Raw genomic sequence first — 13,170 nt, 5'->3', positions numbered from 1 at the left:
AAACACCGCCTGAGAAATAGAGAAGTTGCTCGTGTGCTTTAAGGAAAACAGATCCTGAATTATAGCAGAAGAGCCGAGTCCTAGATATAGATTTACTGACATGCAAAGAGAAGAAAGACAAAAAAGGCTAAGTTTAAGAGTTCATTTATAAAACATGACAGTGATATAAATAATAGTGGTTACAATTAGTTAATCAGTACCATGGCATGATGATAGAAAGGTAAAAACATCCCTTGTTGCAAAATGTCTAAAAATCTAGTTGCTATTAGAAACTGTCATCCAATTAGTGACACGCTATTTACATATACATTTCTCATGAAAGAAGTCCAGTTCTGATTTCTAGTGATCAAATGTTTCACGATGATGTCTGACAATCACAATTAAGAAACCTCTGCCCCGTTTCTTAATTGGGCATAAGGAGTTGCGTCCTGATGAGATTTGTGTTGCACAAACACAAGAGATCTAATTAGTGTTCATTCGCCTTCTAAAAGACGCATTAAAATTATAATGTACAGAATCATATACGTTGTACCTATACCTGTGCATTCCACACACACCACAAGTACGGTAAACATCAGAACTGGAAACATGAACTGGAGATGCCCGGCATGTCAGAAAAAGCTGCATATTGTCTTAACACACAAGTAAACATTAGTGTAACCCCGTTTGTTGATTGGGGGCAGAGTAGATTAAGAGATTATGAGTTGACATGTCTCATTGAAATGTGTTTTTCTGCTCACACTGCAGTTCATAACTGAGCTAATCAAGAGTTAAAGTCCCAGTTAGGAAGATTGGTCCAGCGACCTCAGGCTATCCAGTTCAGATATGGATCGGGTTCAATGCAACGTTTCTCCTTATGTCATCCACCGTGTGCAGAGTGCATCAGTTCAAGATGCCCGGGGCACTAGGTGCCATCGTCTGGTAGGCTGCATGATTCGGGCGACTCGGCTATTGGGTCTGAAGGCCGATCCGTTTCCTGCGCCGACACGTCCTTAGGCCAGTTGAGCTGACTCAGACTGAGATGCAGTTCATCCAGTTCGGCTGGTATGGGGATCCCCAGCTCTTGGTTGAGGGAAAGAGCTTCGAACCAGTCTTCCAGCTTCTGGAAGGATGGACTAGAAGAGGAGGGGAGAACACAGATAAAGAGTTGAGATTAAAACCATTTTGATCAGAGAGAAAAGCTGAAGTAATCTGGTCAAGATGGCATCCGAGATAAGTTTTTCTTCGACACCTTATTCTAGATGAAATAACTGGCTGCTCTCAAAGGGACAGGCAACATTAATCCCAGATTTCTTAACATTTTTCCAACATGGCTGCTGAATACCTCTGCCTCTTCAGGCTAGTGTGACAGGACTAATAAACATTGTGACAACTATATAGATTACGCCAACAGTAGGTTCTCACCGGTTATCTGGTGTGAGGTCACAGCAGGCAACAGTCAGTGGAAAGAAAGGTGGTGGACAGTCTTCAGGCAGGAACTTCTCCATAAACTTCACAACATTTAGTCCAAAATCCAAATTTCTGGGGAGGCACTCGGGGTCTGCATAGACTTTTCCAATGATCTGTACCATTAGACAGAAGACGGGGTCATGTAGAAATGCAAACGTCACAAACTAAAAATATTCCGTTTACACACAGCACTCGGTAAAATAGCACATCACACAGTGTTGCGTAAGAATTTACCAATAAGGAATAAATCAATACATGAAGTGTGCTTACTTGCATATTATTCAAATTACAAGGATGAATCAGATACAAAATGTCTTCTCCATGTGCGACGTGTCAAACTCCAAGTGGCTGAGGATCGTAAGCCGAAATGAAACTCAACACATTTCCCAGCCTGTTAGGACCTACAGCTCAAGCCCATAGGTGAAGGTTGGAATGTAGACTGACTAGTATAGCGAGCCGTAGGTCATGGCTGTTTTCTCTCAATGCCCACATTACCGGTGGGGCCGTGAAAAAACTTTCTGTCAGAGCTTCAGCTTCCCAACACGCGAACGCCCCTCAGCACCATCTCAAAGGGAGCAGCCCTATGATTTCCGACCAAAAAACATGGCATTGCTTCTGGATCGAAGATGCTGGCTCTGGCGTGTGCTGAAGATCAAGAACCTCAGAATTTATGCTCACGTTCTTACCTCACACAGTACAATTCCAAAGGAGAAAATGTCCACCTTCTCATCGTAGCGTTTACCTGAGACAGAAACAGGTTAAAACGAATAAAAAATAAATGCACCCACTGACCCCCATGAGTAAATTATCTGCCCTAGAATAAATCCATTTCTGGTTTAGCAGTTCACCATTTAGCATCTCTGGAGCCATCCAGTAAGGGTTTCCGACGACAGTGTACCGCTTCTTTCGATCGACACGTCTCAACATTCTTTTCTTGGTGGAGGGTTTTTCAGGCGGAGGTTTAACTTTGTCTTCTAGTATGAGACGGGACAGTCCAAAGTCTGCAACGACCACAGTGTTGTCCTGTTGAGAGAAAAACATTATCAATGAATACCTTTCATAAACTAAGTCCACTTGCGGAAGAGGGGAGTCTGAAGGCTCTGCAATGCTAAGGAATGAGAAATTTAGTGAATGCTCTTGGGGACACTACTAGAATCTGCTATTGCAATAATAATAAAGCAATAAAATACAAATGTGACATCGTCTCCAGTTCTTGTTAAGAAATAGACAATATTGCCTTGAAAAAGAGAACCATGTTACGTACCAGCTTAACCAGGCAGTTGTGAGAATTGAGGTCTCTGTGTATGATGCTCATTGAGTGCAAGTAAGCCTGAAAGACAGGAAAGTCGAGGTTGATAACATTTATACATGCAAGATTTGATATAGTAAAACCTTTCAGAGCACATAATCTGGACATGAAGCCATCTGAATCATTCTCTATGAGCTATTGCTATTCGGATCTTATCAATTCTCCTTCCAACTTGAAGTGCCGTTTAGTTCATGGCGGGACAACTAGGTTCTACTTACATAACAAAAGTTTTCACTGAAAAATGAGGAACTAGAATAAATATGTGAAGTGAGACAGTGTCCACATCATTTTGAATGAATTTTTGGTTTGCTCATTTACATAAGGGTAGAGTGACATATTCAAACGTTTGTGGTTTTACTCCTGGACAACGTTGCTGCCATCGTGTAAACGGGCAGGCAAAATGTTGTGCCCTGCAAATGGCCACTCAGACACGTATAAGGCAGCTATCATCAATGGTGATGTCTTCTGAAGAGGCCAACTTACCATGCCAGAAGCAATGCTCTTTGCAAAGCTCACTCTTTGTTTCCATGGAAACGGGTCCTGTTAATCCAGAGTGAATAAACAGAAATCAAGCAAAGAAAAAAACAAAACAATGAAAAGACGCTCTACCAGAGCTAAAATGCATAATCAGCGTAATTAGAAAGTAGAAACAGGAAAGTGTTTTTGCTCCTTGCCAAGCCCCACCAGATCCTCAAAAAAAGCTTTTCTATGGGAGGATGGGAAAGACTTGAAGCTTTCCCCCCACTCAGCGTCTTTGCCACTTGACATGCCAACCGGCCTACTGTGCCCACTTATCAGCACAGAGTTTACTGCAGGTCAGTCTCCTCCCACACTGCAAACAGTTCTTTCTGTCGTTACTTTGGTTTTTGTGCTCTTCAGTCAACCAGGTTAACTCACAGTGTCTCTGATGAAATCCTTAAGTGTGCCTCCCTCGATGAATTCTGTTATCAAATTCAGCCTCTTGTCCTTGTAAAGCACACCAATGAACTTTAATACGTGGGGGTGATCCAAGCATCGCATTACTTTGACCTGAAAAAGAGGAATGAGTTCAAGACAATCACCATTAGAATTGAAATCCGATTATTTTCTAACCAGTTTCCAAGTAGGTGAAATTTCATCTTCTTAATCGTCCCACATAACAAAAGCAACATTCAGGATTTCCCACCAAGTAATAGCCAAATAACATGGCTCCAAAAGGTAAATATGTGAGCATTGAATTAGTTGTATAATAAAGGACACCATCCAGACCAGGGAACTGGTTTTCTTTTCTGAGACGATTACCTCCTTCAGGAAGGTCTTTTGGGTCTCCTCATCACACCGGAGAAGCTCTTTCATCACCATCACCTCTCCAGTTGCTTTATGAGTGACCTTTCAGAGGGGAAACCCAGCAACACGTTTCATTTAAACTGCAGGTGAAACCAGTAAAGTCCTGAATGGCAACAAGCACAAGGTGGCGGCTTGACACTGACCTTGATCGCCTGTCCGAAGAAGCCCTTCCCCAAGATTTCTCCATGAATGAGGTCACATGGCCGGAAGATGCGATGAGAGCAGCTACTGGAGGATCTCAAAGATTCAGAACGCCCAATGTCTCGTGTGATAAAAGGGGTCTCTCTAGGAGAATTTGGCCCAGGAGATTTACATATGCTATTACTGCGCCTGTAACAAACCAATGGTCATAGATAAAAAACATGTTTTAATCAAAATGCACCGGATATACAGCTCTCTGTTTCCCAGCAAACAACACATATGCAGAGAGTGTTGCTTTAGGCTGTTCTAACGTACCTCAGAGACCTCCTTTTCAGTGTGCCTTCATCAACCACGTCTGTTCTCTCCAGGACCCCATCAGGTGGCGAGGACATACGCATTCGGGAGGTGGCTGGGCCTCCCAGAGTGGTTCTCGGTGATCCCAGTCTGAGCCGCTCTAAACGCTGCCTGACAGGATCGTATTCGATAAGCAGCTGCAGGGTGTGACTTGTGCAATGAATTAGATCATCCATCTTAAAAAAACAACAAAAACAGACAAACCAACAAGCTAAGGTTAAAGGAGTTTTAGATTATTAGAACTGGGATAATAGATCCTGGGAAACCGTCACTTTTTCCGAGGATTCCTCAGATGTTTTTTAAATAAAATTTTTAATCTATTACAACAATATTGTAATTATTTCATATTTATAATACGACATGTTATGCAATATAAAAGAATGACAGAATGGTACTTTATTTCAGCATGAAAAGCCTAATGTGACCAAATCCTGGTGTACTGAATAAAATGACGTTGAGACATACAGTGAGTCGTTGAAATCATGGTACTCCTAATAAAAAGCTGTCGTGCTTTTAGTTTACACCTATTATTGAGCTGGTACGAAGGAATGAGGGTGAGGTTGTGCTAATGAGTTCTTTGTTAATTCGTTCCATGTACCGTCCTCACCCTACTGAAGAATGTATACGTCATGGAGGAATGTCAGGAATGCCACATATCACATCTGTTAACTAATGAGCGTTAATAGCTTTGCAAATTGCACCCTAAGTGAAACTAATTAGCTTGGTGTGCCAGATCACATATCACCCCATTAGCATCACAGATGGGGGCGGGGTGGTCACCCACCTCCTCCTCCAGCAACATCCCGACAGGAAGGCCATTGATCTCCAGGATTCTGTCCCCGACATGGATGGCATTCCGCACCTCTGGACTAATAAGCATCCCTCTGACTCTGGAACAACATGGTCGATAAACGTGTTTATGCGAGCGAGAATCAACCACCTTGTGCTGAAAGTGACACACGTAGTCGCTGCTACTGAGCAGACCTATAGTCAGTCTCACATGACAAATTACTCATGCCCTCCTAGCAGATCATGTGAAACAGGTACGTGCGCTCTTACTCTTTGACTTGAACGCTGGCAGAGCCGTTGGTGTCCCTGGACACCGACACCGAGAGGCCCCTCTTGCCGTTGGCTGCAGAGGGCATTGAGATGAGGGTCACCGTGTGGGGCAAGGAGTCTACGACCGAGTCGTGTGAACGCTTTTCCAACATGGGCGTCAGGACGACCTGCTTGTAGCACTTTCCGCTGTACGCAACAGAAAAGGGGGAAAATAATTGGAAGGGCAATGCAAAGAAGAAAACACGGGACACTGAGGACAGGGCTTCTCTTCAAATTCATCTTTAAATATAAATAAGAGTATAACAATGTTATAAGAGATTAGAATTGTCCAACAATGTGGTTCTCAAATAAAGCACAGCTACTAAAAGGACAATTTGTGTTTCAAGTACCGAGCTTACATCAACACTAAACAATCTTTCCACATGTTGAGGCTGGCATTAACCCAGCAGCCGCCTGCTGCTTCGCTACGACAGTGTCAATACATGCACGTAGCTCAAAAAGCGCCGTGCAAAGCGTCTTACCAGTATAGTTGTGAGCGTTCCACTAAGGCATAGGTATCCCTGTCCTCAATCACCACCTTGCAGCTCAGACAGACGAAGCACTCGGGATGATACTTGTGTTCGCCGGCCACCTGGAAGCACAAACAAAATGAGCCGATCCTGAGGGCGTTTCGGTTGCGTAGCAGCAGAGGGGAGTGATGTGGCCGCGCTTGTGCCGTGTGTTGCCCGTTGAAGCCGAAATGCGTTGTGTTGCAAGCGTGACTCCTCCCACTCTTGACACAACCTGAACATCTGCTTTGCTCTCACACCATCTGGAGCCTGCATGATGTCACCTTCCCTCTCCAAGTCAGACCATCACCTCGCTAATGTTTTCACTGAAAGGCTAGCCTGCAGGCAACGGCGATCGCCACCGAGTGTTTTACGACAGTTACAGATACTCCAGTTGAAGTTTATTACATTCTCCTTTTATTTGTTTTATGAATTGTCTTTTTTGGAATAGGGCCGTACATGAGCCATCTGAACTTTTGTGGAAGCATGAAAGTACATGACGGATTTGAGACAGAACTATTAAAATGACCCCACGTTTACCAGAGCTCCGAGTCAATGCTGGGAAAAGGGTTTCCAGCTGCAAATAAAAGATTAGCGTGATACCGGTCAAATAATGATGTCATTGCAAGAGTAACTCCCTGCCTTGCTGGCAAGAACAGAAGCACAGACTACCTGAAGAAACACCCCGCCCGATGCCAACAGCGGGGCTGAACTGTGACACGTACGGCCAAACAAGATTTAAGCGAAAGACGTAATTAAGCATGGAAACTGGAAAACGGGGGGGAAAAAAAAGAAAAAGTATTGATTACATGATAAATAATTAACACTGGGGGGGAAAACAGAGTTCTGCAAATGAATGCAGCTCTGCATAAGCCTCCTCTGCTGCTGGCTTGCCTGATGAATGATTCCCTTTCTGGCTGAGAGACTGCCGCTCCAAACCAGCCAAAAAACAACTGGCTTTACTGGCGGCTGACGCAGGAGGCCAATACTCAATAGAAGAGTCCATTGTTTGTGTTACCTCGGTTGTGACCAGCACGAACTGCTGCCACCTGAATTCAAAACGGTACACACTGCATCAAAGTTGGCTGACATTTGGATTCAACTCTCTGATGCCAGTTGTCGTTTCATTATTATACCTCCTTTTATTTTAAATCTGCATAATTATTACATTACAAGGTATGAAGATATGGTTCAACAGTGTATTGTTCTCTACGTTCTGAGAGGAGGATCTAGTAGTTGGAGGTGCGTTAATTATACATTAGTCGAGCCTCGAGTCGTACATCATCGCTTTAGCAACAGCTCAGAGTGTGTGAAGTCCACAGATCACCACCACCACCACGATGGGTTCTAAGCCCACCTCATGTTCTGTGCTTCGCTGTGCACTCAGGGAAGTGAACTGTACAGAACGTCCCAACAGAGAGGGAACATTATGGGGCCTCAACAGGGATTTCACAAGTGAGGTCAGGAACGCAAACCAGTATGTTCAGTGGCAGCCAAATGAAAGTGTCACTCATCTGTAAATGTAATGATGGCCACTCCCACTCCCACCACTCCCACCACCACAGGCATCTTAAGTATTAATCCGGCAGCTAGGTTGAAACTGGCGCACCGAAAGCATCGACACACGATGCAGGCTTTCTTGTATTTTTCAGTAGGAGGAAACGCTAGGTGGCTGTTACACAATTATGTTGAGGCATAGTTTGAAAGTCCGGCCTTCACATATAGAACAGCAGCCAGAGACAGCATCCCAACTTAAATCTCCACGAATGGGTAAGAAACACCAGATCCTGTACTTCCCAAAATGGGAGGGTGCTTTGATTCCTCAAGTTCAGCTCAACAGTTTTGTTACAAAATCTGAGTCCGTAGTTCAACGTCATCTCTTGAGCCGACTTACCATGGCGGGTCCAGTCATGAGCAGAGAGCAGCCGTGACAGAGCTCACCAAACTTCTCCCAGTAGTGTTTACGACAGTACAGCTTTCCATTCTTCTCATAGTACCAGTTGGTCAGGTGATCAGCGCACACAGAACATCTGACGAGACAAAAGCCGTCCACGTCACATTTGCGCTGCATAATGTAGAGAGTGATGGCCTTCAACAAGAAGGACTTAAAAAGACGTCCTTTTAATTCATCGGTACCGCAGAAAAAAACCTGTTTATCATGAAAGACAGTTTTGATTAATACATTGGAAAGTGTTTTTTTTTGTTTTTTTACTGCATCTCATATAACGTCACTCCTTGCACTGCAGGTAAAGTGGAGCCCGGCTTAATGACTCTGGGGAAGACGCCACATATCTCAAAGGTTTCTAGATTAGCTAAGACCATGTTAGAGGGAGGTGCTTGATGAAACACTGGAGCAATATTTCAGTCTTCAACATCAAGTGGCACCCATTCTGACGGCTTTACAAAATAGGGAGAGCAAGCAAATCGGTCTTCTCATCAGAGGGGAAAGCAAAATAATTAGACCACAAGGTCAGAGTGATACTGACTAACCACCACAACACCGGTCCTTGATTTCTAAGACAAATGCAACTACATGTTCTCCCCCACTATCGTAACTTCTGCTTAAAAAAAACAAAACAATATGGCAACAGCCATAATACCAGATATTTAATGAATTTTGTCTTCACCGTCAACCTTGAGAATCCAGTTTTGATCAAGCTGCATCAAGTAAACATCTCTGGTATGATCGGCATGGCGACTGCCAGGTGAGGCCATTGTACCCATTTCAAAACTATGTCCGCACAGAAGAATACAGAGCAATTACATTGAAGTGTTTTATGCCAACTGCTATGCATGACATTCAGTATCTGTCCAGGTGTGGCTGGAGAACCATGTTGGACTACGTCCAATTCAGCCCAAATTAAAAGAGACAGAACCGGCATAAACTACCTGCATTGTCCTTGAAGATCCTGGAATATAACCAGATAAAATGATTAACATGCGCGGATGTAATTAGCTTCCTTGCGTGTGATGGTGAATTGGGGTAGGCACCTCTAGTTTCTCTTCAATGACGATGTAAAGGTCATGCCTGCACAAACACCAAGGGTAAGCATTAGCCATTTCCTTAAATCCACATTCCTGCTGGAGGGTATCGTTTTGTCGGAGCATGGCGAGCGTAAAAGTGAGACCTCGAGTTGTGGCCTTGAAGACCTGGACAGGGAGTGTTTCCAGGTGTGACTGGAATTTTTTTTTTTAGGCTGACTAGCTGTTATGTTCCTAATGTTGCTAGCAGTAAACCGTTTAAGGAGTGGAGAGTGACAGTTATCGCTCCTCTGGGTCACGTATGCTTTATATTTGTAACTAGCGTGCAATAAGAAGACAGTCATCGCATCACAGCTGCACCAGGGACGGTCGTCTTACAACTTAGGTTAAATCCAGCATACTGGAGTTGCTAGTTTAATATATATATATATATAAACAAACAGACACTTTTCTGCAGGTTCTGAATAGCCGTCTTGGAATGCACGCCACAGCAGACTGGAATGCGTTCCTATAGGCCTCAACAGCACCGCTCGGTTTACTGGAACAAGAGTGACGTCGGCCTTTAGGAATGTTAGACAAGGTGAAGGTACATGGCAGGCAGAGTGGCAGCATGTGAACAATAGACAATAGAAGCACTGCAATTAGTATCACATAAGCAACGCCATAAACCCTTTGCTTTTCAATTTCTGAGGGGAGCTCAGACATATTAAATAAAGAGTATTAAATAACATGATTGAAAGCATCGCTTTCTCTGTGTGTGTGTAAAATAAACATTATTGCATGTGTGCCTTGATAAATAAAAGGAGATACTATTTAAATTATTAATAAAAAATGCATGTAACTGTAAGTTTAATTAACAGTAAATGCTCCTCAACCCAGCAGTCACACCAAAGAGGGACAATCTACTTAAACTGAACTGCAGAGGCTTTTAAAATATCTTATATCTGGAATTTTTATGGAGTAGCACTAAAGGTTTATCAAACATTAATGAAGGGAGAAGCCAAAAGCGCCGAGTCAAGCACTAAGGGGGGGGTAGATGATCATTCATCGCCGTCGCCTCTGAAAACGATGAAAGCAGCTGCATGTGTTGTTGGAGAGTCTGGAGAAGAGTGAAACTCCAGGTTACGTAAGGACATCACGATACTGGCTGAAAACCTCAAGAAGCTGTTTCAGTTGACAGAAGCCAGACGGTGGAAATAGAACCGACTATTTTTGGACACTTCTGGCAGAATGTAGCTTCTGAGGAAGAGCTGACCATTCACTCTTCTCATTAAAAACAATATCGCTGTAATCCTGTGATTAATTCAAATCTCAGGCCGGTTATTTTCCAATGAGAAGAAATTAGTGTTATCGGTGGGGCACTCAAGTGTGTCATTCCAGCCAAAGGTTCATTGCCCTTTAGTGAAATCTCATTAAGGGGCAATGAACAGTGAAAGCCAGTCACTGAACTCCAATCCAGGATTATTTTACCAACTGATCTGCATTTAAAAACCATGAGCATCCTCATCCAGCGGTCTGCCAGCGCCGACAGCAGCAGAAACGCTACACGGCACATTTTGTGCTCAAACACGAGGGTGAATTGTCAGAAGCAGATCTAAACCAATGCATGCGTTAAAAGACAGAAGCTTTCAGGGGCCCCAAACAACAACAACAACAACAACAACAACAAACAAAAGAACGAAGCAGTAGGTATGCTGAGGAAGAGAAAAAACATTTGCATCCATGTCAACACAAACAGCCCCACCCCCACCTTTCTGTGGACACGGAGGTTTTAGTCAGCAAATGCACTGCATGCATTAAAAATAATAATAATGAGAATAAACTGGAACACTTACTGAAAGCAAGCGTTATGCCAGGTGTCCTGGAGAACTTTAATGTGAAACGAATCTTGGATTTTCCCTCCGCAACCCGCACAGTAACAGCCGTGTGTGCCTGCAAAAACACGAACTTGTATCTGAAGGTAAAACTAGCTTAACGGCGTAGCCGAGGGAAGGAGAACGAGGTTTTTACAAGACAACAATACATGAAACCAGCGAACGAACGACAACCCGAACCACTCCCCGTAATAGAAACGTAACCTGAAAAAGTCCTCACCTTCTGGTTCCTCCATCTACCTTTCAGGGTGTCGTCGAGTTCCCAAACCGTTCACAAATACTTCATATTGAAGAATACGAGCCGCAAAAAAAAAACTTTAATTACACTCAGCGATGAAAACGGGAGCACGAACGTCGAAAACGACAGGACAGAAAATCACTCAGTTCGTCACTGAAAAACGAGCTAACCTTGCATTCGCTGAGGCCGCTTTCTTGTCGCTGCCAGAATAAGTGACGTAATGGAGACAACAAATTCCTGTACGGAAAGCGGAAGGGTTCAATTTGCAGCGCTGGGAACCCCCGCCTCCTAAAGTTAAAATAGAAACGGTGGCGCCACCTACTGTCAAAGCCACTCACACGCACCGAACACGCTGCTTTCAGCCTTTCCTTCTTTGGTTCTCCGCCCACCTGTTGCTGCTGCTGCTGCTGCTGCTGCTGCTGCTGCTGATGATGATGATGATGATGATGAGCAACAGGTGTGTCAGGGCGGCGAGCCCTGAGAAAACCTCTGCATCTCCACCCGGCTGTCTACCAATAAAGACAAGATTGGACAATTTAATTAAAAATAGTTCATATTAAATACCGACACAATGAGACATACAATTGTGTCGATAGAAAATGATACAAGATTGTATTTAAAAAAATATATATATATATATATTTATTCGGCCCCCCTTTATCACAATGCAACAATTGCCTTCAGAAGTTTAGGAGTTATATATGTATTCAACAAATAAACAATCTGATTAAGCAGATTGACCCCCAACAATAAAATGTCTTAGTTATATTTGAGGTTAATGGGAGGGCAGCTGCAGGGCACTGCAAGTTGCAAAGCAGAAGTTTCATTTCATGCAGGTCTCAACAGCAAATCTGAGCACTACATGAATAGTACTATAGTATTTAACACCCTAAAATGTTAAGAAGCTCTAGAAGTCTAGAAATGACCTTACTGCTGAACATGCACACACCAGCCTCTTCTTGAAGGTCCGTGTAGAAATGCAGACCAATCACAACTGTGGTCTCCATTCTTGATCATATCGTTTAATCATTTCTGTAGTATTTAACCATCAACCAAGTGTATCAAAAGTCAGGAACACACTTTGTTTGCAGTTTCAACAAAGAATTTAGTTAGCTCAAACCAATTTCATGGCCAAAAACCTTCGATAAAAAAGGCTCTTTGAATGCAAACGCGCGATTCACTGAGTCCGTTTTCCATTTTCCTGTAGATGAGACAATCCGCTTTGCCGCCTTGCGGGTAGAGGTTGTTGCTGGAGGAGCCTATCCCAGCCGGGCCCGGCCATAGGCCAGAGGCGGGGTACACCCCAAATGCATCGCCAGCTCATTGCGGAGCCACGCAGAGACAGACAACCATTCACGCACACACTCAAACATTACGGACATTTTGGAGCGATTAATTCATTGGAGGTGGGACACAAACGGCGAAGCTGGAAAAAACTCACGGAGACACGGGAGTACATACAAACAGAAAAGGATTCACGCTCGGTACCTTCTTGCTGTGAGGTGACAGCGCCACCCACTGCCCCATGTTAGATATTTTAGTTATGCATGCACGCTCACAATACACAGGTTGCACAAACACTCTTAGTTTCTTTATCTCTGCATGCTTTGTGGTAATCACACACATAGATTAATCACATATAAAGCATCACACAGGGTTAACTGATACATGGTGGGAATAAGGAGGAGGGTGTTTTACACCCACTATAAAGATCACTGCCCTAGCGCATTCGGGACTCTGATACAGGTTTCCCTCTGCCGCTTCTGTTGGAGAGTCCAGCGTTGTATTTCCTTACCAGCTTTGTAATTACTGAAAACCTTCAGTAAACCTGATTCGTTTTATAATCCTGACTCATTATTGACTAAACACCTCCAACACGAGATATAATAA

General features: G+C 43.6%; 1 protein-coding gene across 2 annotated transcripts; it reads right to left on the bottom strand.

Moving 5' to 3' along the window:
* Window positions 1-134: 134 nt before the first annotated feature.
* Window positions 135-11,345, bottom strand: limk2 (LIM domain kinase 2). Of its 2 annotated transcripts, XM_068761008.1 has the most exons (16): window positions 11,263-11,278; window positions 11,004-11,100; window positions 8,081-8,216; window positions 6,160-6,269; window positions 5,639-5,824; window positions 5,364-5,469; window positions 4,541-4,755; window positions 4,228-4,414; window positions 4,040-4,126; window positions 3,656-3,787; window positions 3,242-3,298; window positions 2,714-2,779; window positions 2,298-2,472; window positions 2,136-2,191; window positions 1,405-1,562; window positions 135-1,115 (listed from the first exon to the last, which is right to left on the bottom strand). In XM_068761008.1, exons 1-16 carry the CDS (start codon window positions 11,276-11,278, stop codon window positions 905-907), a joined length of 1,995 nt encoding a protein of 664 aa, XP_068617109.1. In that variant the 3' UTR covers window positions 135-904. The 2 variants fall into 2 exon arrangements, with proteins under 2 accessions (XP_068617109.1, XP_068617110.1); XM_068761009.1 differs by lacking the exon at window positions 11,004-11,100 and having other exon boundaries at window positions 11,263-11,345.
* Window positions 11,346-13,170: the final 1,825 nt, after the last annotated feature.

This window comes from Brachionichthys hirsutus, chromosome 4, assembly GCF_040956055.1.
Source record: "Brachionichthys hirsutus isolate HB-005 chromosome 4, CSIRO-AGI_Bhir_v1, whole genome shotgun sequence".
Classification (NCBI taxonomy): domain Eukaryota; kingdom Metazoa; phylum Chordata; class Actinopteri; order Lophiiformes; family Brachionichthyidae; genus Brachionichthys; species Brachionichthys hirsutus.
This window is presented reverse-complemented; position numbering and strand designations above follow the sequence as displayed.